General features: G+C 28.7%; 1 protein-coding gene across 3 annotated transcripts; it reads right to left on the bottom strand.

The window, feature by feature from the left end:
• Window positions 1–8,211: 8,211 nt before the first annotated feature.
• LOC112684586 (tropomyosin-1, isoforms 9A/A/B-like) lies at window positions 8,212–26,056 on the bottom strand. Of its 3 annotated transcripts, XM_025556178.1 has the most exons (9): window positions 25,404–26,056; window positions 23,411–23,544; window positions 20,672–20,789; window positions 14,173–14,243; window positions 13,664–13,739; window positions 13,138–13,200; window positions 12,114–12,183; window positions 11,292–11,370; window positions 9,652–9,743 (listed from the first exon to the last, which is right to left on the bottom strand). In XM_025556178.1, the coding sequence occupies exons 1-9, from the start codon at window positions 25,542–25,544 to the stop codon at window positions 9,740–9,742; spliced, it is 756 nt and encodes a 251-aa protein (XP_025411963.1). In that variant the 5' UTR covers window positions 25,545–26,056; the 3' UTR covers window positions 9,652–9,739. The 3 variants fall into 3 exon arrangements, with proteins under 3 accessions (XP_025411964.1, XP_025411965.1, XP_025411963.1); XM_025556179.1 differs by lacking the exons at window positions 9,652–9,743; window positions 11,292–11,370 and adding an exon at window positions 8,212–8,593 and having other exon boundaries at window positions 25,404–26,050; XM_025556180.1 differs by lacking the exons at window positions 9,652–9,743; window positions 11,292–11,370; window positions 14,173–14,243 and adding exons at window positions 8,212–8,593; window positions 14,635–14,705 and having other exon boundaries at window positions 25,404–26,048.
• Window positions 26,057–26,689: the final 633 nt, after the last annotated feature.

The following is a 26,689-nucleotide window of genomic DNA, read 5'->3' as shown; positions in this document are numbered from 1 at the left end:
ATTTGTTAGTATAAATTTGTGAATTTGTTTTAAAATTTATTATACTTAATATTTCAATGTATTATATCTACAATTAATACGGTATGTTTAATTTAATATGTAAATGTAAAATCATTAAGTAATTTCATTCTAATGTTTTATTATTTTAATTTTATGTTAAATTAAACTGAGAAAAAATAATACTGTTTTACGCCTATTACATTAATTTTAAAGTTATATTATTTTTATTTCAAATTGTTAAGAATGTTGATATTTTATTATGTTCTACGGTATCAATAAAATTTGAAACATTAACATGCAATTAAAAATTATAAACACATATACAATACAATAACATATTTATATATTATAGCAAAATAATCAAAAAGTATTAATAATTTATAGTGTTGAAACATGAAATATTATTTAAATGCAATGTGAAAATTGAATTCACAAAAGCGTTACTTATATTGGTCACAAATCTTAAAATCATAGTGATGGAATAGTTTTAGTATTAAATTTAAGCTATTATATTTTGTATTTTTCGCATCGTGTATTAATGCTTTGTTGTAGAAAAATGAAGTATACAAATTATAAAAAATTCTAAATTTGTAAAGCGTTAAGTATTTTTTTGATTAATATGCTGCTAAATCATAAGACTGTCCAATTTGATCGGCAATTACTCTATACTCTTGTTTGGCAGTGTCAAGTTTCTCTAAAACAAAACATAAAAACAATGTTACTTGCATGCAGATGTTAATCCGGTTATTCAACCAAAACAAATGAGTTTTTACTAATTACTGGTATAAACATGGTCACTGATAAATGTACTGATCAGTAATTGTTGACCTAATTAAACTACATGTGATGACATGTAATCGAAAATTATTTAATTTTTATATTGATAGAATATACCTACAATAAATAAAATTGCCCGTGAATATATATATTCGCATGGCATTAAAGTTATCGAGTTTTCAAATACATCTAGACATTTGCTATAATTAGAGCCCGTGGATTAAACCACAAGAATAAAATTATATTATCCGTAAAATGTTACTCAGCTTCACTCAATGTAACAAATTGTTTAACACGTTGACGTCCGCGTATATTTCAGAGGTCGCGCCTACCCAGCCAAACATAAAATAAAATAAATACCTATTTAAAATAATGAAAACCATAAAAAAAAATGTATAACAAATGACTTAGACTTAAGTTTGTTTGTGAAAATCTTTAAAACAACCTTCTAAACATAAGGCTGGTCTTGACACTCGGCACAAAAATATATAGTATCCTTACGAATTCCTTTTGAATAACAATATTTGCACCTTTTGTACATATATCTTTTTTTACTATTTTTCTGAACTTTTAACGGTAAATGAGTTTCAGAATACCTTTTTTTTGAATTGACTGGAATATTTTGACTATCAGGCAATAACCCTTGTATAACTGCAACTTACTCAATGTAACAAATTGTTTAAAGTAAATCTAAATCCAGGTAGACTTTGTTATAGTATGAGAACCCAGTGGCGTATTTAGGAATTTTTCTAGGGGGGGGGATGAAATATATAATAATACATCCTAACACCCATTAATTCGTACATAATATACATTTTTAAAATCCCCTAACTTGTTACCTATTGAGGTTAGTGTGGATCAAGGCAAAATAAGAATTAATCTTTATAATTACCTCATCATTTTCCAAACAAATTTTTTTATTTGTACTAAAATAAGAAAATAAAGTTTTTTTTTTGTTTTTGAATATTACTCATATTGTCTTAAAACTTCACAGTTACAACTTACAAGACGCAAAAAATAAAGTCGAACAATAGTCAATTCGGCAGTAAGTCAGTACTCGGAATGGCGCGGCGTCGCTATCCGTCAACGTCCAATGACCGTACATATCTACTTTTAACGAATCACGATATCATACGATAAAATATATATATATATAGCTATACATTAGCCATAAATCTACTAGTAACAAATTTTCTAAAAATAAACCCGCCCGGCTGCCCTATGGTTAATCCACGATCTTCATGGTCATTTTGTTTTGTTTACCGATTGCTTATCGGGTTTATTATAATCACTCTTGCATGAAAAATAATTCGCAGAAACGTACAAAATACAGTACACCATAATATAGGTATATGCCTGATAGTCGTACATGCCGCCAACGATAAACGATTAGTGGCGATTAGTATATCAGACTATCAAAGCGGTACAATTACCACGACTAGAACATTTAGAAAACAGAAAACATACATGCTTGAAAGTAATATCATATTAAGAATATTAGAGAAAATGAGACAACTTATAGCTACCTAGGAAAAAAAAAAAAGGTCAAGGGGGGGATCTATCCCCCATATCCCCCCCCGTAAATACGCCACTGTGAGAACCGTCTCTGCAAATAAATTCAGTGAACCTCTCGTGATTTTATCAAGATCAGATTGTTCTCTCCAGTGTCCAAATCAAACAATTAGTATAACAATATACATGATTAGATTTGGAAGTTTTCTATCCGGAAAAATACAAAAGTACCGGCTTACATATTAATTTACCAAAATGTTGAATTTTAGCCAACATTTATTATAACTTGTTATTTTAACATAGTTGCAAATAAATATACCTATAGGTATATTTATAGGTACTACCTACACAGCATTTATTATGACATTATACATTGTGTAATTGTATTTTTGTACTATAAAATAATAACAGATTGCACAATTCATACAAGTTTTTACGATACATATTTCATTAAACAAATTACCATCTTCTAACTAAAAATCCTTGTAAGCTTTATACAGTTCTGGAATAATTTTTTTTAAGTCATTCCAATATCTAGCAAAACTGAGTAGTTTACTTATTGATATTAATTTATTTTGAATACCTATCTATATTATGATAATATTATTATACATTTTTAATTGTTCTAATTTATCTAACATAATAACTATGAAGTTTTTGAAAATGTCTATAACTCCATTGAAATCTCTGAATTCGTTTTATATCTTCAATAGTACCACTAACCATTTGTTGATACTTATTGAAGAAGTGACCCACCATGAAAACTCCCGAATTCCTGGCGGCTCAATCCATCTCTGGCAACAATATACTATTTATAGTTATTCTATTCTGTTTATATTTATACTAAATAATAGTCGATATCATTTTAATTTTAGAGCTATGGGTAATAACCGCTCGGGGGTAATCTATAATTAGACACAGCGTCAATTAAATTAACCCTTGGTATACATTATCTATTTTTGCTTATTGTTATACCTACATATTTCTTCGAAATTTTTTCCACAAGTTCAAATTAATCAAGAAAATAAATTTCATGTAATATTGTAATATTATAATAAGTATTGTATATTCAATATTGTATTTTAGTAGCCAATGCCATTAAGCGTCCACCCGAACTTTTGGCGATTTAAATTAAAGAGGACGCATAATCTTACCTTAAATAAGAAGGAGGACTCCGTCTCCCTTCGTCCCCCCACTTTAACCAATGGATGTAGTTCTTGTAACTTTATTGCTTTCGTCAGTGAATGTGCCCGCTAATGTTTCAAAATTTTCTTTAATTTCTATAAATCTAAATTTTACTTTTTATATTGATGTCAACCAGTATAACCCCCTTGTATTTCTAATGTTTATTCATAAAGTATTTCTACATTATTATTACATTTTTTTTTAATTTTTACAAATAACTCATATCTTGTTTAAACTGTTCATTGTACATTTATAAATATGTGAATTGTATCAAAAAAATAACTAGGTATCTTAGAAGATGAGCAACACAATAAATGTATGTAAAATTTACATTGTAAATAGCATGAAGTATAATTTCTTTAATTCTTGATTGAACACCTGAGAATTTGTCACCCATGACAATTGCGCCTTCATAACATTGAAAAGTACAGTTTTTAATATTTAGTTTTTGATTACATGTAATGTTGATGAATTAAATAGCAATGGTTACGGAATCTAAAATGTTGTGGTAGCAGCTTATAGATTTTTCATTAAATTCTATCGAATCGAACATTCCAACTTTAAATCACTAAGTCCAACTTTTTTTTGAATTTAAATATCTCTAAAAATCGGGGAGAAATCAACGATTTCAATGGTACTAGTTTCAGTTCCCTATAATCAAAACTGACTAAGTTATTAATTCCATGAAATCGCGATCGCCCCGAACGGCATCAGATTTTTACATAGCCCATTTTATGCTGATGAACAATAATATAAATTGGTTAATTTTTTTTTATCTAAGATAATATTCTAAGATTTGAAATATTCAGAGGAAGGGGACAAAAATTGTCGACGAAAAACCTCTCCTTCAAAACATAAATAAGTTACTTTCTGTTGAGAATGACCGATGAACGACTTAACAGTATGGCTAATTAAATATTGAATCAGACATCACAAAAAGTTTACAGTATGATGACATAATCAGTGAGTATAGGTAGTTCCTTTCAAACTTGTAAAAAAGATATGTAAATTATAAACATTTTTTTTTAATAATAATAAATAATAATTAAACCTATTTTATACTTGTGACTAATTTATAAATATAACATAATAACATAAGTAATGTTTAAAGTTTAAACTGTGCTTTCTATTTCTAACAACTAAAAATTGTTTAATGGAATTTTTGATTAAATAATCAATGGGAACTGGTTCTACTAGAGAATACAAAAAGTGAATACATTAAAAGCAACAATGTAACAAATAAGTTAGAAAGCACTTGAAAAGATAATGATAACGTATAGGCTGTTATACGGCCTACGGTTGGTTACTGGGGAAGGTAAACTCCGACGCGCTCAGTAGATAGAAAAAATTAAATAATTTATGTGGAGGGAGGCGGAAAAACTTCAACACCCAAGCGCCAAATTTCTGAATACGTCTCTGCCTACAACTCAAAAACTATATTTGTCAATAATAATAATATTTTTTAAAACCTATACACTGATAATAATTTCATTAAAACTTACCTAAATATGTTTCAATTTATTTTTTAAATGTATTTTAAGTAGAATAATATAAATATTATATTTATAATCTAACACCATTTTTTAATCTATAGCGGCAATATTTTTATTAGTCTCTTCCGCCGCTGGAGTAATTGCAATTTAGATGACTTATGACTATAATATTAAATTAAATGATGGTTGTTTTCAAGCTCTAAATTGAAATTGCAGTTGTCATACTCGATGTTTAAATGTATGATAATAGCAATATTTAAAAAACGGAAAACGATAAAAGTTATGATAACGTTATTTCCACAGAACGTATAAGGATTATCATCGAAAACTCAAAGTAATCCTGCATGTACCTTATTACACCATACGGTATATTTATAAATACATTTATAATTTCGTTGTTCTAACTGGCAAAATGTTCATAACTCGCTTATAATTATCTAAAACGAGTATAATTGTGAGTTATGCTGAGTAACCATATGAGTATATTAAATTGAAACGGTCTAAACCGATTTCATGTTCAGCAATATTATACCGATGACCAAAAACGGCCGTTTTAAAGCGCTTTTATACATTCATATCTACCACCAATGTTACTTATTTATGCATGTGTGCATTATATTACCAAGTTTGCGGAAATGTGACAACGCTGCAAACGACTTCATGCTAAAATGTTATTATTATTCTATTTCTTCATCAGATACGGTTGACTTTAATTTCGTTTGGGTACCTACGGTATAATATACCAATAATGTTTGTGCGTGTGCACGTATGCCACTTGCCGTCCTTCTTGCTAACCTAAATACCAACAGTAGATTTTTTTCTTTATCGATATTTTTCTAGGAGATAATGTAAAACAAACAACGTAATAAAAGCAAGCGCTTAGCCAGGAGGAAAAACCGGAACCTTAATTGAATATATTACTAATTTACACGTTTAGTATCCCAAACCGAGATGAAGATAATAATAATAATAAAATTTATAGTCGTCAAAATTATACTTCAATAATTTAAGTATAATTCAGTAAATTAATTAATCATAAAAATTATTTTTTTTATAAAAGCATCGGCATGAAGACCATTTTGTCCGCATGGGTATTGGGGTAGCGGTAGTTTTTTGTTTAGATGGTATAAAAGAGTATCACGTAGAGCAGTGGCGTATACAAGGGGGGACGTGGGGGTCAAATCCCCCCCATTAGCTTTTTATTATTTAATTATTTTTTGTTTTTCCTTATATTATATAGTATGCACTATAATAAAATATTTTGTGATGTGAATTTATCGAGCTATTGAATTTTGACAATTTAGTCAACACTGAAAACCATTATAATTTTATTTTCGTTTATTTATAGCAAAGTAATGTTTATTTGATATTTTTGACGAAATGCCAATGACGACTATGATTATACTTTATTATAGCTTATCTTATAATTTATAGACAATACTATGTATATAACAATATGTATGTAATCTGGGCTTTAAAATATTATCGGATACTATCGTTGTTATGAGAAAAGAGAATGAGATCATTATCGTTACGGATTTAGTTCACCGCGTATACATAGTACATTCTATTTATTTATCTGAAACCTAAAAAAAAAGAAATTCACGGGATAGTTGATAATTTATTGAACCTATCATAGATTCGTGGAGAAACATAGTTCATAATTGTACCCTCATTTACAAAAATAGCAGTGCCGTCAGACGTCAGATTGTTCCTATTGTTAAATATTTTACTATCTAAAATTTTATAAAAAATTATAAAATAGTAAAAAAATTTTGAGGATGGGAGATTTTTTCAATTTTTCCATCCCATTTAGTTATGTCGTTTTCTTTTTTTGATCCCCCCCCCCTTTCAGAAATCATGTCTACGCCACTGACGTAGAGTTGGGTATAAAACGGTAGTTGCGGTTGTTGCCCTCGTAGACGGTCATTCCATGTGGAATTGGCAATCGTTACCAATGACCGGCGACTGTGCGTTTAATAAATTTTCTACTACGACGCCCCCTCTAACTACCGAAGTGCTCTTAAGGAAACAACTGTAGTGGTTTGATGGTCTACCGGCACTGGCCAATGCAGCGAAGACATTTAAACGGCCTAAAACGGTAAAAAGTAGGTAATAAAAGTACTTATATTACAATTTATAATAACCTAATAATGGATGCAAGGTGCCCTTCGTGGTGCTTATTTATTCGGATAAGATTTGTAACGCTTCAGTCGACTACACTTGCCTGTAGGTAGGTATTATTATTATTAAAGTAATATACAGGATAGACCGTTAACTGATGGTTTTTAAAACCCTATAATTTACATGGTTTAGACTTGAATTTATTCAAACGAAAAGTAAATTTTTACGATATTATTTTAATTTTTTTCGGTCAATAGGTACTCGCGATTAACTCGAAATGGTTCGCGAATGAGAAAGAATATTAATTTATATAATTATAATCTATGTACCTGCAAGCATAAAATTGCTGTGGTTGAAAAAAAAAATTCCGTCTCGTCAACCTGTTTAAATTTACATACAGCTCAATTATGCTTAAACCCACAGATATCTCTCAAGTTGTGTACGGTCTATTACAGCGCCAGTAAACATGACTGATTCTCCAATCGAAAATATGTCGTTAACAGCCCCATGCAAGTACCTACGCTCGATGCTCATTAACAGATTTGATGTTTTATTTCTCTACCAGACGAATGACACTATCGATAAAAAAAACCGTCACGCCAACGATTGTGAAACAGAGAAAGCTATTTTTCGCTACACGAATTATAGATTTTCCCGACACGAGTAAGGGCATTTATTTCACCAATTAATATTATATCAGCAATGATGTTATCGTGTATGTGACCGACCACTGCAAACACATATTATCAATGGCGTTGCGAACTATTTTTATTTGACAAATACGGATGGTATAATATTATCGACCACCAGAGTAAAGTGGGTAACACAAAATGTCATATAATTGTATAGTATAATACGATCGCTTTCGTTATTTCGCTATCCATTAGTTCACATGGGGACCCTACAGCCTAGTTAATCTAACCCAATTGGTCGTGAAACGTGGGCCTTATAAAAAATCATGTTGCGTTGGTACTGATTACAGTATAGGTTGTATATCATAACAAGAACGGGAAAGTTTGTGATAAAGAGGATAAAGGAGGTATGCATGCAAGTACATGGTGTTTTAAATAAATACTAGGTAAAAAGTGCAATAAAATAAAAACAGCATATAAAACAAAAATGCATTCGTGTATACGGGTGTTTGTAATTATTATGTTTATAATTCTCGTATGGCTTCAATATAAAACCAAATCAGTTGTTTTAAATAACAATATTCGCTTAACATTATTTACATAGACACAAATAAAAACTGGATGCAATTTTCTGAAACCTATTTAAATAATTGGATAAAAATAATAATTCTGGATTGAATACAAATCAACATGCTCGTAAAATATTGCAAAACACAACAAATAATAAATAATCAAAATCATTGATTTGGTATTAATATAATGGTCATTTTTAACATCGTTGTTAAACATTTTAGTCAACGAGTTCAGAGAACGTTTGGTCAAGATCGTCACAAATGTATTTGTATTTCTCTTTCTCATTTACCAACTCGTCTGCAAAAGAAAACAAAATGGAAATGTTCAAAGCAATAATTTCTTTTTTTCCAAAATCTTTTTAATATATATATATAGATATATATTTCTTTTTTTCTTCATATAATTTTATTGGTAAAATATATAGCACTTGGGATGACAATAAATATGTAAAAAAAAAAATTAATAATAATAAATAATAATTCGTAAAATATAAGTTATCAGTGATTACGATCTAGTGTTAATGAAATAAATCGTCTGTACAATAAAAATAAGACGTAAAGTATATTATATAGTGATCATACATCAGAATTTGTTTTTTTTTTAATCGTTGGTTATTTGACTAATAACAAAAACAATACAAAGCTTTAAATAAATCACAACAAATACATTGTTTTAAATAGACATTTACAGTTAGAAAAAAGTTAGGTAATGTTTTTCTTGTTATGTTATATAAATAAAAAACTAAGCATATTTATAAATAATAATAATAACGTTTGGATAAAAATTAATTATATTCAACAGACAACGCAAAATACAAAATGTTGGTATATTTTAAACAATTTATCTCGCGGGGAAGAAATAAAAGACATTGCTAAAATAATTGATACAACTTTGAAATAATTTTGGTTTTTGTTTTTGATATTGGGTTTTTATTTATACGTATATAATATAAATATATACATACACAGGCTATCATAGCATTTCGTATAAATGGTCTAAAAGCGTACAACCAAAGCAAAAATTAAATTAAAACATCGCTAAGCTATGAAATACAATACAATGCAGAAAATAAAATAATAATAAATAAAATGTAATTACTAAAAACTATCTAAAGTTACAAGTTTTGTGTTACAAAAAATGTATTTCTTATGGACGGTGTTAGTAATAGCTGCGCTGTATTGTTATTATTATTATTTTGTTTGTTTTGTTTTATATATATAAATATATATTGTATAAAGGGAATGTGTAGTGTGTTGGGAGTGTGGTCGGAGACATAGACGACTGATACAATAATATTGTTGTGAGTCAGAAAAAGAAGGATGAATAGTGTTTGTGTGTGTGTATGTATGTAAATGGTGTTCTGTTTAGATGCCATACAGGTCGACAAACGCAAGGTCCAAACTGTCGCCAATGTCTCTGAATCTCTCCTTTTCGGCGACCAACTCATCTGAAAAGCAAATCGGTTACTGGGTCAGTAACATACTTCTGCAATTCGGGGGTTTGTGAAAAAAAAAAGAATTCTGAACAGGATAGTCAGCAGAAGCCAGAAGTATTCGTGTAAAGACCAAATCACAGCACATGCAGTAATGTAATAACATTACGCACGTACGTATTATAGAAAAATAAGGATGTTGAAGATAAGGATCAGTTTGCTTTCGCGCATAGACGATTCCTTTGATTTTTAGTTAAGAATATAAATAATGGTTAATAGTTTTAAAAAAGAAAGAAAATTGTTTATTGTTAATTTCAGATGTACATAATAATATAGTATTAAGATTTGTTGCAACTTGTTCGATATAATCACAATTTTAATAATTAGAAGGCGACCAATTCATTCATCATTTTTTCAATATTTTTTACTCATAAATTTTACTTATTAGTATGAAAAATAACAAATAGGTTAATAATACGTTGATTCAAAATTGTAAACATTAATGATATTCATTTGGTAGATAGAATATTATATTGGTAAAAGTGAAGTAATTTTTTTTTAAAAAATACGAAACCAAAATATTAATTTCGAAATCCGAAATTAATTTTAGAATGCGTTATTAAAATTCGGAACATAAAAAATGATTAAAAATTAAATTGAAACAATAACTATTTAATTTATTATTAATAACTCTATTGACTATCGAAAGGTACGGTTTTCAATACGTTTCAATCTTTCTCAATCATTCTTTACATAAAGGACAAAAAAATAAAAAGGTACAATACTGTGATTCCGTATTTAATTGAAAAATACTATTTGAATAATACAAGCATTTCAGGTAAATAATTGTGTATGAGCATGAGTTATAAATTCCACTCATCTTAAATTCACTATTATACGTCATTTACTCGTGTTCAAAATTTGACGCTGACCATATGGTTCTTATAAAAGAACCGAAGTACATGATTGGAGACGGTTTTGTAATGTAATAAGATTCTATTGTTTTGAAGTTTCATAACAATGTCTTAAAATTTAATAGGTACACATTTTATAAACAGTGCACTATCGCGTTCGAATATTCAACACACGCGGAACATGTTTGCAACAATTCAAAATTAATCAAATGTTTTTCTTGGAGGTCTACAACTCATTTGTACACTATATATTAGAACAATTAATATTTAAGTCACCATCGAAAGACGATTGAACGTAATTTCCGGCAATAAAATATTATACTACCACGGCATATAATGTTACTAGTGTTAGAATAATGTATAGTTATATTATAATAATAGAAGAAAGAAGGAAATAAATATTTATACAAATACAAATAATAATTATAATTATAATAATAATAAAGTGCATTATAAAAATACTTGGTCGAACCTGTGCAATAACGTAGTTAGTATGGAGTGTGGAAATGTTAAAACCAACATCATAATATAACGAGTGTAAAAGTATAAAAAAAATTGTTTATAAAAACTAGATAATTTTTATAAGGAGTAGGAAATTTACTAAAATGGGACTGGGGAAGGAAAAATATGGGACGGTATGTTATTTTACATGTTTTGGATGTCGTGCAGGGTGGCTTCCATCTCTTCTTGTAGATGTTTGTTCTTTTCCTTTTCGCCGGTTAAGTCATCTGTGTGTTGGTCGATTCCACAGCAATACAAACACGCGCATCACACATGAAAACAAAACGTTTAGCTAACATGCACAAACAAGAAAAAAAAACCAAAAACAATAATATCTAAATACTAAATCACTACAAATAAAATAAAAATAAAAATCTACGTGCTGAAAACAAGTATAATAAATAATAAATACAAAATTAAGGATGAAAATGTATTGTAAAATGGAATTCGTTGCATGTCGATATTGCAACGATACTTTTCAAGATTATGAAAAAAAGTTCACACGTACATCACATCATTATACATATGTATTATTAATTTATTGGCGTTATTTTATTAGAATATTTAGCTTGAGGACAATACACGAGCATATGCTGTTAAAAAAACAACATCAAACAAGAAAAAAACAATATTTTTTCCTTTTAGTAAAATCTGATAATTTACTCCGTGTCTACCTGTTGTAAATAAAAACATTTTGAATATTTCAAATAATAAGGATATCGAAATAAATTAACTGTCCGGAATTAGAATTCGATGTCGTATACACTGTATATAGACGCCGAGAATCACGAAACATAATCTTACTAATTAAGTACCAGCGTACACAATGTACACAGTACTACACATTAAGTGTTTAGATATTGATGATCTTCTTGTATACACACAATGATGCGTATGAATATCATCGATCTCATAATACAATATATTTTTAAATATTTTATAAAATATACGAAATAAACATATAACTTACCTTCGAGCCTATCGACTTCCTTCTGCAATTTCTGCACCGATCTTTCGGCAAACTCAGCACGAGCTTCAGCCTACAAGAAAAAAATCTAGTGTAAATGTCTGTGAAAAGTTAAAACGGATTGTGTGATTAAACACAACACAGTTTTTGTGTGAAATAAAAAAACATGCAATATTGTGTAATAATGTTAATAAGAATCGCAGTATAAGACAAAATAAAAACTTAAAATAAAAAAATATTGTTATAGCAAACATATTTTATGCATACGTGTTAAGTGTAGTTAAGTACATTGAGTTATGAGAAAACTCAATAACCACGTGACAAATTCAAAGTTCAATCGATTGCACAATGTACATACATTCGTATTTATCAACACATTTTAGTCATACGAAATCGTAATGAAAACATAAAAATTATTAATGGAAAATATTTCGTTACATTATGATGTAAGAAAGGTTTCTAATTGTATAAACTGGAGCTTCTAATTTCAATACGATGATATGAGAAATGAATTGTCCTCACGAAAATTCAATTTTTTTTTATGCGTACATGAACATTTTAGAATAAATATTTTACATGAAATTATAAAATATAAATATTGAGCTTAAATAAGGCTCTTTTACCTCTTTGAGCTGTGCTCCAAGACCTTTCACTTGTTCTTCAAACGTTTCTTCTCTTTGAGTAGCCTATTTATTTTTATACATATGTGCCGCGATTGTGAGTTAAGCGTGTACACACCAAATTTGCAAAACAAAAAAATAAAACAAAATCAAGTTAGACAAAAATATCACACAATGTCGTTAGAACAATATTAAACAATTATTTTTATAAGTGATTTTATATAGTGTATGATAGGTAGTACGAGGCGTATCGTGGGAAAGGTGTCATAATAATATCACACATTTTATGAGTTATTAAAACAGTATAAGTACAATGTTATAAGCTTTTATAATTTCTATTTTTAAGCAGGCTAAAATGCACACACGCCTGTGAATTTCAATTTTTTTTTTTTTGTTCTATAAAATACCTCCTTCAAACGGTTGGTCAAGGTCTTAATTTGGTTCTTATATTCTTCTTCACGTTGATTTGCCTGTCCAAAATTATTAGTTAGAATAGAATAATGATATTTTTTATTCAGAAATTTATCAGAAATTTATGGTCTCAACATAAATCGGCGATTCCCTATGAGGGATTATAATTCTATTTTTTATGTCAAATACAAAGACCACAAGTAAAAAGTTACATTTTAAGGTAGGTTTGATTAAATAAGGGGATATTACTATAATACAGTCTATTGAATTGAAAAAGGAATCGATTTCGCAATTGTTACTCAAATTTATAATTGGACACCCAAGAATATAATTTTGAAATTATCATCGTTAGGTACCGAACGATTCCACCGAGAGAATAAACCTATGTTATAATAATAATAATATTTGATGTCAAAATATTGTTAAAAAATCTTATAAGGACCTAAAAAAAATGATTTGTAAAAATCTGCTACTATTAAAAATATTTATTCAAATAATTTTAATTGAAATGTATACGTGTACCTTTTCCTCAGAAACTTCAAGAGACTTCAAGTTGTTACCAACAACACGTAATTCTTCTTCCAATTCCACGATTTTCCTATACGATATAAATATTCACAATTAGATAATAAACAAAACAATCATGTTAACTAAAAATTGCATTTTATAGAAATATCAACTCAAGTTTAAGGGTTTCTATGTGTTGTTGACGAATTAAAAATAATCGTTTTAATTATTCTTTTATTAAGTACCCTTAAACGCTTCATGAGTGAATATTACAATAGAAAATATTGGTAATTTTTGATTGCGATGAAAGCCACTCGGACGCAACACACTATAGTCTCAAACAAAGCGAAATATGTATATAAGTATACTTTTTACATATTTGTTCTGAAGCACTTACCACATACATAACCATCCTAACTACAAGTATAATACAATGGAAAAATCCAATGAAAATATTGTAAAAATTAAGTTTGTACTTTTAAATCTGCTTTTCTCTATGACGTATAAATGTTATATATACTCACGCATCGCTGTGTTCAGCTCTTTCTTCTGCTCTTTCCAAGTCTTGTTCCATCATGACCAATTTACGGCCGACCTAATGGCAATTGAAAAAACAAAACAATAACAAACTAATGTCATGCAAAACTAAAAATAAAAATTTAAGTTTTTGGACAAATAGGATGAATGTATGAAAGAGAGGATGTAAATCATGTTGTACGGATAGAAAAAAACACACAAAAAACAAAAAAAAAATCAAATAGTTGCTGAACGAAATAATCATAAGCTTAAACTTAATGAAAAAAAAAATCCATCAACGAAAATAATAATAAGCCCAAAGGTATCAATATGCGCGCAACAAATATTTAAGCATAAACCGAAGTGTCGCCTGTTCTGCTAAAGCAATGAAAAATCGCAATCATAAAAATTATCCAACGATTTTCTCTGAATATTTTTAGTAATGTGTAAATCATTTTAATCGTCCTTACGATTCGCCGGATTCGGCACGTTCTTCGGCTCTTTCCAAGTCGGCTTCAACCATTGCCAGCTTACGCGCTACCTAATCGCAATAATTTCCCAAAAAAAATAATTAAATAAATGCTGTTTGAACACGTTTTTGTACAATCAAATAGGTACACAGTATGAGTGGACACAGTATACATATAATAATACAAACATATAAATCCACACAGACGTATAAATGCATTATCATTCAAATGCATTCACGATATTGTTTCGCAACGCTATGCGGTGTATACACGGTTAATGATTAAGAAGGTTGACTGTACACACGTTGTAATACTATTGTAAGTATAGGAACACCAAACAATAAATTGTTAAATTACGCAACTATAAGAATGTTAGAAAGTGATTGATATAAATGGTCCTAAACGAAGGTACAATACTTTAATATTTGTAACCTGTTGAATCCAAGTAAAATGTCATTGTGGGCGTTGTATAATATTATTAATGCCTTAACTTATAAAATAAAAGGACAAATATTAACCGAAACGAGTATAAGTTTGTAGAAGAACAATGATCTACATATGACGAATACTTTACAGAGTTAAATAATACTATATTTCGGTATATCTATTCTTAGACATAAGTATTCTATAAATATATACAATAAATTATAAAACTAGTTAATCAATTATTATTTCAGCTAAATTGTTACCACATGAATTTACAAAATGGGTAATATGATTATCACGAATACTAGTTCGGTAAAACACGTACAATAATCGATGTTATAACTATTCTTGGATTTGTATAAAAATATCGATTATGATTTGTTAAAATCCGATTATGTATGATTTATTAACCATTTCATCGATAAATAAATTAGAGTTTTTACCGAAATAGTTTACACAAATCGTGAAAATCACCGACCATGTTTAGTGTGCAAGAACATCATATTTGAATGAAAACACATTAATTGTACGAACATACACATAAACGATTTGACATCAATAAATTATATAATTTTTGAATATTATCGTATTAATCCGTATTATTGACTATATTATTACAATAAACGTCTCGCAAAACAGTAATATAACAAATATAACAAATTTTGCAGTAATTCTGAGGAAATATGCATAAGGTTAAAGTGAGTGTATGTTTCAGACCGGGGTAAAAAAAAAAAAAATGAAAATAATTAGAACTAACGGACACGATATTCGGTGGAAGAATGTTATTAGACACACATACATAGAAACTACTTATATACAGAGTGGTACTTTTCAACACTGAACACGTTGTGTGCATTATATTTTTTATAATGAAGCAATATAAATTCCATTACCCACCTAGCACTACAAAACATATTTCGCTCTATATACAATACAACACAAAATACGCACACACTCATCTTAAGTTGGTAAAATATTATAATGATCGTTTTTGGTCGAATGACGTTTTTCAGTATTTCTCGTGAACTGGAATAAATCATCATTCGAAACTAGCATAATCAGTGTAATCGTTTGCCGTGAACAAATACTACACAAATTATTGGACGGCCGTAAAACACACACACACACACAAACACGAGTGATAATAACATGTCACATGTTGGGTGGGAAATATCTAATTTTAGTGAAATATTATTAATAATAATAACAAGAGTAACACCACGTCAGCAACAACGAGAATATAACACATTGTGTGTAATACATTGTCGTTGTCTATCTCATGGCGGTCAATATCGATCTTCTTTGTAGCAGTAACCACTCCTCTCGATAATGATGCAACTAGTAACGCACACTATTCAAGCATTATAATAATAATAATAATAATAATAATAATAATAATAATAATAATATATAGTAGCAGACGGTTATGTTTACATTTGTTGCAGATGACGATGATGACGACATAACTTAAAGGTGAATTTGGTACACGGCGTAGGGTGTTTTACCTCCTTTACACATCCCTCGCATATTTTAGAACATCAATAAAAACAAAAACGTAACAAACTGTGTTATTTAAAGAAATACTATTTCAAATGTTTTTTTTTTTATGTAGTCTTTTCTCGGTAAATGCAAGACGCACTATAATAGTCGTACATACATACGAATAGTCATCGTATGACAGACACACTAGTCATATACTCGTAATTAATTATATCACACACCGCAGAGCAACTCGTTACTTTTTAGATCACGTGCACGATAACGGTTTTGAATCGAGTGGATTCTATGAGCCCTTCCCAATGTTCATAATTTTGATAAAAATATATATATAATTGAAACAATATATACGACGATTTGATCGGAGTCTTTTCGAAATAATACACGTTATAATATTATTTTAATCGGGATAAAAATGTTATTACAAGTGCCCTCGGAACATCGGAGATATTATTACTAGAAACGATGACGATTGTATCAATAACATAAGACGGATATGGTAATTATTTTTTTTTACTCGCAAAAGTAATCAAATTAGGTACTTTCGGTCGGAAATATCGAAACAATGACCAATCAGACGTTCTAAATATGATTCACTTCGTGTGTATTTTAAAATAACTCTTGCGATAATATCGGTACATACAAATTTCTTCAAGTGTTACTATTTATATAATATATTTATAAATAAGTCAAATTTTTTTTTTTTTTTTGATGAAAAAAAATATTGAATACATTACCGGTAAATAACAAGAAAATAATTTTTATTTGTAATTATTATTCGAATGTGAATTAAATATACGTAGGGTATAAATAACAAGGGGGAAAGAATAGTTTAAATGAAATAAGAAAAAACGTATATCGTCTAAAGAGTTATTTTTGAACAAGTTTTACTTATTTTGTTCATTTACAGAAATTTTTTTTAGAAAATCGAACGTTAAGAGGACGTCACACCCGTATGTGTTGTCTCCGTCTGACATACGTACAACATACCAAATTTGCGTTCAGTGATTCAAATGTAGTGAAGTTAGCTTTAATATTAGATTAAACTGAACTATTATCAAACTTTAAGAGAAGTACATTATCTGTGTTTTGTTGGTCGGTTTTTTTCAAATATTTTAATATTTTAGAGTTATGATGTTTTTTTTATTGTTATATTTTACATACTTGTAACATGCTTAAAAATTAAAATATCGGAAAAAAACGACCAACAAAACACAGAAAATGTTCTTCTCTTAAAGTTTGATTATAGGTCAGTTTAATCTAATATTAAAGCTAATTTCACTACATTTGAATCACTAAACACAAATTTGCTAAGTTGTACGTATGTCAGACGGAGATAACGCATGCGGGTGGACGTCCTTTTAACAATATATTGGCCATCGCTATTTAATATATTTCTACGCACAGAAAACAATAATAGTACGAGCCTTTACATGAATAATTAAAAATAATGAGATTATTTTTTGCCGTTTCCTTAAAAAATGTGACATAGTTTTCAAACTATGTAGTTAATTACATTCTTTAGAAGATTATACCCATACTACCGACACATATTAACCTAAATTAACATTATAACCTAACCTAACCAATAATGAGCAATACAACTAAGTTATAAATTTTGTGAAATAATTTACAGTAAATAATTTTTTATGTATACAAATCACTAAAATTATATTTTTTATCACATACATTAAAAATATTTAATAGTTCTATCCCACCTACATCTCGTACAAGACTTTTTTGTTCAACTTTTCTCAAAACCATTAGATATTACCAACAGTTATATTCTACTATGAGAAACAATATTTATTATTTTAGGCATTTAACATTTGCAAAACTACAAATTTTGTCATTTAAGTAATGATGGTTTTCTTTTATTCATTCCGTTTAATCGGAATAAATGTTTAAACCCATAGAACTTGTAATCTACAAGTAAATTTAAAGCAAGTGAAATATTATAAACGAACATTTTGCTCAGTAATTTGAGAATTTGAGTTTGATAGTTTAAATATTTGTAGAATACATAAACATACAATAACCTCAAACGTATTTTACATTTTATTTACGAGTCTCATTGATTCGACACTTACATAGCATACGGTGTTATTTTGATATGAATGTAAAACGGATGCATTTAAAATAAACTGAATACATTGAAGACGAAGAAAACGTATTAAAACGAATATTTTCAGTTGCAGGGCAAACCAGTTTTTTTCTTCTTAAGTTAAATACCTTTCCCGCCGTAGAATATATTATAATACGTTTATTTTGTTATTGTTACCGTTTGAGAAATTAGCTTGAATTTTTATAATTTTGTTTACTAATACAAAATTTGATGATTGCCAGTGAATATCTAATACAGATGGTAATTTTTCTTTAATAAGAACGTGACGTAAATACGTCGTGCATCTAATAAAAAAACTATTAATAAAAAAGCAGATAATTAAATTCAATAGCACCAAGCTTAACACTGAAACTAATTAACTGTTTATGTTTTTGTTAAAAAATAATTATTTAAATAATATTTCTTTCAGAGAAACAATAATATATTATTGATAAGTATTATTTTTGACGCTTATAAATTACTTTAGAAATTAGAATATCATATGATTTCTTTTCTAAATACCATTATTTCCAAATAACTCTCATAAGAGTTATTTGTATGATTAAATATTGATTGAACATAGTATTTCAAATAAATATCTCTCGACAGTTTCCTAACCTAACCTACTTTTAAAAAGTAACCTTTGTCCATTATAACACGGTCCATAGAATATATAGTATACATAATAACATAATAAAAAAATTAATTAAAACAGAAATACTGATTTATTAAGTTACACAAGAAAAATAAAATATCAAACATCTCAAACATTAGATAAACTCCCTACAATTTTAGTAAACTTAGTTATAATTATTACAAATTAACATATTTTAAATAATAATATAACAATATTATTATTATTATTAAAATCATACAATTTGTTTGTTATTAACAAAACTATATTTTAACTATATATAACATGTTAAATAAGACGTAAAGTGTTTGGTTTTTAAAGAAATAAAAATGTATACAAATATTTGAATTACTTATTTTTAAATAAGTAAATAGTGTATAAATTAATTTTTAATTTAACATAAACTTGTTAATACATAATACATTTTAAATTTTCTATAACAAACTGTAATATTTAACACAATTAAAAAAAAATAATATTTTTCATACAATATTGAATATTTTTAAAAACAAAACATAACAGAAAATAAAATGGTCAGACAATAAAGATTAAGAAATATTGTACGAAGTAACTTACATAATATAAAAATTAATTTTTATACGTAAAATTGTCAGTTTTACTTGGATTCAATTGGATTCAATATAAAATCAAAATATTTTAATTCATTTTATTAATGTCAACAGTTAAAAAAAAAGAAGGTAATTTCAATTCAAAAACAATAAAAATATGAAAATAATATCTTGTGCAAGCTGTTAAAATCAAGTTTATCAACAGTGAAATGCTAATAATTTAACTAATGACAATGAGAATATAATCTTAAAGCCATTAGTAATAACATTTCCATTTATGAACTCATTCATTTTTCCACAAAATGTCTACGAGTAACATTATATAATATTTCAACTGCACATAATTATCAGTTCCAAAATTATTGATTAGTAAAATTCAAGTGAGATAACGATTTAATAGTGTTAGTAACACAGTATCGTTCACCTCATCATATTTCTTATCAGCTTCTTCAGCTAAAAAGCGAGCTTCCTTTAACTGGTTCTCCAAGGCATCCATACGTTCCTCATCAGCCAAACTGCGGTTTTCCAACACCTTACGAGCACTGTATAAATCCCAACCAACAAGTTACTCCCAAGATAACAAGAGTATACATTTTACCTAACACAAGTTTTTATTTATAAGATTTATAACTCCTAACTAAAAGTGACATAAAAGTTTCAATTGCCCTAACAAATTTTATAATCAATATAAAATATACCATACAGCCACGTCGTGTTTTTGTGCTTATCAGGAATGTAAGGATGATTAGGTTGTAATACAATTTAAAAAAATCACAAATAAAAAATACACAGTAGCCATTATTTTACCTCTTCGTATTTTTTGTCAGCCTCCTCAGCAATGAGTTTGGCTTGTGCCAATTGAGCTTCGAGAATGGCTACTCGATCATCTTCCATATTAGTTCGGTTCTCCAATGCCTTTCGGATCCTTTTAATTTACAAACAACAACACATCAAACGGATGCACACTCAGTGTTATTGTTTTAGTAAAAAATAATTATAATAAATATTTTTTAGTAGGTAGTAATTTATTTTTAATGTTTATAATTATCTTAACCTTATTTATTTCCAACTAACAAAAAAACTATTTGACCAAATCGATGACTAAAAGAATATGTTATTTATTATTTCATATTTAATAAGTAAACAATGAAAATATGATGTAATGTTCAGTGTCTAAAATAATATAATCGAGTTTATCTATAAACATGCACACCGAAAAAAATAATTTCTATTGATAAAATTAAGTAAATGACAAAACTGATTACTTTGAGTAACTGATAAACAAAACAATATAAATCCCCATATAAATCAGATTTATTTTTAATTAATCAATATCTAAAGGATCAACAAAAAAAATATTCATTTAATAATGGGTTATTTAAATATGATTATTTAATAAAACGATTTTAGAAATGTAAAAACATGCAGTAGATACCCAAACACAAAACAAAGTTAACAATCAAAAGGGATTCAGTTTTCTTTTAAAAATAATTTTAAAATTATAATTAATATAAGTTATTAAGGTGCCTATTATAATTAGTGATGGGCAAATACCCGGTAAATATAATTTCAGGTAAATACCAGGTATTTACCCGATAAATTGGATAAATTTATTTGTAATGCTAAAACCAATTTAAGGGTATCACAATACTTTTTTATGATTGTTTCCTGACTTTTTCATGTTTTTCCAAGTCTGATGATTAGAGTACATAAATTATATTTATGATTTTTTTTTTTTAATTTTACATATTCACTTTGAAACCAATAACAATTTTAATGGGGAAACAAATAAATCTAAGAATTTAAGAACTAACCAAAACGCTTCAAATTTTAAAATGAAATTTATTTATTAAAAATAATTATGTTTGACAATAAAAAAAAAATATTTACCCAAATTTTTGGTAGGTAAATATTATAGGGGGTACCCACGGCACATCAGTAATTATAATGCAAAACATGAATACATCTGGTTAAAAATATTTAAGATACTTATTTTCCAACAAATAAGCTTATAATTATTTATGACTCAAGTTTGTCACTTGTAAAGATAAATATTTTTAACCGGATATATTAATGTTGTGCATTATAGTATTATTAATGATGTGTAATATCTATACCTATTACAACTGATTTTAAAAAATTACCAAATTATGTTACTAAGATATATTATTAAATAACTTTGTACTTCAAGATGCAAAAATTCTGAATAATTGGTTCCTCAAAAGTAAAATTTATCACAGATAATTAAAATATATATTAAATATATTATGCTACTATAAGAAATATTATGTCAATATAGCAATAGTGTAATTACACAATAAGAGAAAATGTCATTTAGTAAAACATATTGAATAAATCTACCATATTTTAATATAATACCCTTCAATGTCATTATAAATGGCATTTAAATTAATATATTTATTTGTAACTTGTGAAAATAATCTGTGCGATAAACATTTTTAATCTTAAATTTATTATTTGTTCATATAAAATGTATGAAACACAAATATTTAAATTGTCACTATATTTTTAAACTTATGTTAATGTGGACTTCAAGAAATATTTTAGTAAAATGGTAAAAAAAATTATTGAAATATTTATTTATTAGAATTAAAGTTAGTTTCAAAATTATTAGTTAATACATGATACATTAACAGCTATTAATATGAGTTTACCCTATTGCAATTTCTAGCATATTAAACTTACTTGCAAACTTTGTATCCTTATATGCATCTAAATATTATTTAGTTTTAAAAATGATCTAATTGTGAGTAGAAGTGTAGAGTTTTTTATATAATGAAACAGTATGGATTTAACAAAAAAAAGAAAGGGAGATATGCTTCATAAAGAAACAAAAGGTAGTAAAAAGAAAAAAATTATGGCTTCAAAAATGGATTAATAAAAGCAATATTATTGAAGCATCAAATAATTTTGAACTAAGAAATGAAGCACTATCATCATATAAAAACTTTGTGAGAATAGATAAATACTTAATATTTATAAATTTTAAACTGGCATTCAATTTTTTTCTAACATTTCGAACTACTTGAAAGTTTGAGCATGCTTATTATCATGGTTCATATTTGTTTAATTTTGTTCTTGCACAAGAAAAATATGCAAGAAATTGCAATAGTGTGAACCTAGGTTTAATTTACATCATGTTGCACACTAAATATTATTCACATGTACTTACCTATCAGACATAAAAAACGACGTGACAGTACTTTCAGTATTATGTAAAATATAATAAGTACTAAGATAAGATTTTAATATTGGTAGTACATACTCAATGAATTCAATTAAAATATATATATCTGAGTATAAATATTATTGTATTTTGTAAAAACAAATTTTGTTTGCTTACTTCCTATTGGTTTTAAAACATTTGAGCCCTACTATATTACCTATGAATGAATAATATTAAATACTTTATGAATATATGAGCAATAATTTTTTTTAGAAACCTCAATATATATGAATGAAATCTGTAAGGTTAAGAATCCTGAAAATGTTAAACTTTTGACCAAAAATTTAACATTCACTTACCGTTCAGACTCATCAGCAGCTTGAGATGCCTCGGCCAACTTAGCAGTGGCCGTGGCCAAGCGCTCTTCAGACCTTTCAAGGTCTTCTTCGAGCAATTGGATACGTCTGTTAAGAGCAGCAACTTCACTCTCAGCATAAAAAACAAAAATTAACAATGAATATTTAGGCATATATTATTTATATATAGGTATACATATTAGAATAAATATATTGGAAATATTCATGGGAATTTTATTCTAAATATATTCTAGATAGAGTGATTTTACATGAAATTGTATAGTATATAAATATATGTACACATTCAGGTGTAAAATACTAAATTAACAGGAAACCCAACCTAGGCCGTAACTTCCTGAATTCACAACATACATGAAGCCTATTGTTGTTTAGAGATAAATTATATCATCACGCCTCATAGTCCTAATTGTAACCTTGAATAATCAGCTTAATTTTATGTGTCAACCAAATTATTTAATTATTAAAAACCAATTTTTGTATGGGCAGATCTTTTTTTAAGTTATATAAAATGTTGTTAAAATATTTTTTGCAACTGTAGAATACTCAGTAATATAATTTACCTACATTCAGCTACCACACAAATAAAAGTTTATAATTATTGAATTTAGGAAACCTAAAAACTAAAATTATTAAGTAAGATCAAATCATAAAGTGTATGCTTTAAATAATAGAAATACAATATATTAGTTTAATGACAACACATTAATGATAATAATTCAAATACTATTAATAAATCAAACAATAGCTAAATAATTTATAAAAACATTCAGATAATTGTCTTAAAATCAATAATCCACTAATAATAGGTTACATAACAAACATTTGATTGATTTTCAACAAAAATTCTATTTTTAATTAGAATAAAATACATGAAACCCGCCTGAAGACAAATAAAATAAATATATTAAAAATAAAAACAAGTCGTTTTCAATTTTAAAGAAATATCGCAGAGTTAATGTATAAAACATAATATTTTTTCAGACTAAAAATAAAGAATCAATTAAGTAGGTAGCTATATTCAATACAACCAAAATTCCAAAAAAGTTGAATCGATAAATAAATAAAGATTTAGTATTGATAGCGAAAAGTTTCTTTGCTCATAAGGTAAGATAATTCAGTTTAATCAGCTACAAGTCAAAACTTTAAAACAGCTAACACAAACTACTGAATAATTTAAACAAGTACATAACCAATATATAGGTATCCTTTTTATCTACCCAGTTTAAATAAATTCAAATCAGATACAAAAAATAAATTATAACCACAATCTACTAGTTTAGGCTCTTAAAATATTTATAACACTGACAGTTGATGATCCATTTCTAAACATTTATAGTACATGACTTTGATTGTTAAAGTCTACAACTAAATCTAAGGCAACTACCATGCTTTCAAAATTATTAGGATTAAAGTTAATTATTTCTATTATTAAAGTATGTAATAACAGTATGATTACAGTATGTAATTTCATACCTATGTAATAAATTTAATAAAAAATATTATTATATTTGACCAAAAACCTATTATAAATATATGTATAGTTAGTCTATATCATCCTATTAAAAATTAGGTAAAACAAATGTTATGTAGAACATAATCATTGATATCTAATTTAAATTTGATTTTATAGCAAGAATAAAAAAAGTTAATAATACAAATATTTCAAGCGGATTAGGAGAACAAATCAAATTATAAATGGACCGACGACTACAGCAGAAAAAAAATTTGATAACTCGGACACAAAATATTCATAATAATGAAATCGTTGGACGCATGATTACAACAAAGTCTATCAAGCAATTTCGATGTTCAGCTAAAGGCCAAGAATAGACACCAGGACAAAGATGAACAGAAAACGGCATTATACAAAAGTATTTTCAGATCAGGTGGGATGGGAGATTTTTTTTCATTTTTGTTACAGAACACGCAAGAGTAATAATATAATGATATTATGGACTGGACAAACGCAACGTACTTCCTCACGTCTCATGACCTCCATCTGGAGTTTCTTATGGAAATCCTCGCATTCCTCCTTATACCTCTCCATCTCCTCCTTGGTCTGACGCATTTTTTTTTTCAACACGTCTAACAACGAGCCCTGTTGTATAGTGGTCATGATAACTTAACGGCTGTGACGGCGTGCGGGCAGTAATGCGACGTCGTACGCGTGTCTGGAGTGGCCGAAAAGCGAAGAGCAACAAAAGTAAACGAGAGACCGCACGGCACGAACTGTGGGACCGGGACCGGAGGTGGCGAACGCACGGTGAAAACGGGAAAAGAGCTTTGAAGCTTTGGAATACGTGACCCAACGAACGGTAGGTCGGAAGTGAAGCCGGTTTTGAAAGCAGTAAATGAGCGCGTGCACACACACCGAACTGAACACTGTGCAACGGCGCCGATGAATCACGATGACGGCTGACACGCACGGCGGTTACGTTGGTTACGTGCGGCGTTTGGTTACGGGACGCACTGCAGAAGCCTCACACTCGCACTCGCTGTGACCGACCGGTTAACCAAACTGTTGTATTATACGCCAGAGCACATACTCGCCGACGGTAAAATCGTATAATAGTATATTATAGCAACAATACGGCGGGCGGTTCGTCGGACGAATACAATATACTCGTTCGCACGCGCGCGCACGCGCCCACTTGATACGTACGCACGGGTCGTAATATGCGCGTGTGCGCCCCGCCCGGCCCAGACGGCAGTGGAGACGAATCATCCATGGGGCGGTGGCCTTGCGGGCGACGTTGCCGGTTTTCACTGCATAACGTTGGCGCGGGGCGGGGTGCCGGTAATTTTGTTCGTATTTGGCGTTGACCGGACGGCCGGCGCAAAAACATAAACTGGTTCCGCGGACGATCACGGCATACCACCGTCGCCCCATGCCCACCACAAACCTCTACCGGTGGCTTTTCTTCAAAACCCACCGTCCCGCCACCCGACAACGTTGCCTACCGCGCTCGTTCCGTCGGACCCCGATCGCCTCTCCCGACCATTACGAGCGCCCAAAGGACGAGAGACGGTGACAGGTTCGGTTTTTCGCACACGACCGTCTGCTGCTGTCGCGACGGTTACGTCACGGCACACTGCCTGACCATATCGGTAAGGGTCGTGTGCTACTAACACGCACGCGAACGAGTCTTTTCACCAAATACGGGGCTGCGTTTACTCCGCGCGACTTTCTGCGCGGATAATGGACGGCTCACGTGACACGCGTTATATCGTGTCACGCAGTACGTTTTGCAAGCGCCACAT

This window comes from Sipha flava, unplaced genomic scaffold (assembly GCF_003268045.1).
Source record: "Sipha flava isolate LNK unplaced genomic scaffold, YSA_version1 252_pilon_pilon, whole genome shotgun sequence".
NCBI lineage: Eukaryota > Metazoa > Arthropoda > Insecta > Hemiptera > Aphididae > Sipha > Sipha flava.
Note: the sequence above shows the minus strand (reverse complement) of the source record. Positions and strands in the feature narration are given on the sequence as shown.

Bases quoted from the DNA above. Each gene is read 5' to 3' on its own strand.
- LOC112684586 (XM_025556178.1), bottom strand. From the start codon at position 25,544: ATGACCACTATACAACAGGGCTCGTTGTTAGACGTGTTGAAAAAAAAA. The intron at 23,545-25,403 runs GTACGTTGCGTT...TTTGTTTTTTAT, and splicing joins AGGTCATGAGACGTGAGGAA to GCTGAGAGTGAAGTTGCTGC. The intron at 13,201-13,663 runs GTACACGTATAC...AATTTTGGACAG, and splicing joins TTGAAGTTTCTGAGGAAAAG to GCAAATCAACGTGAAGAAGA.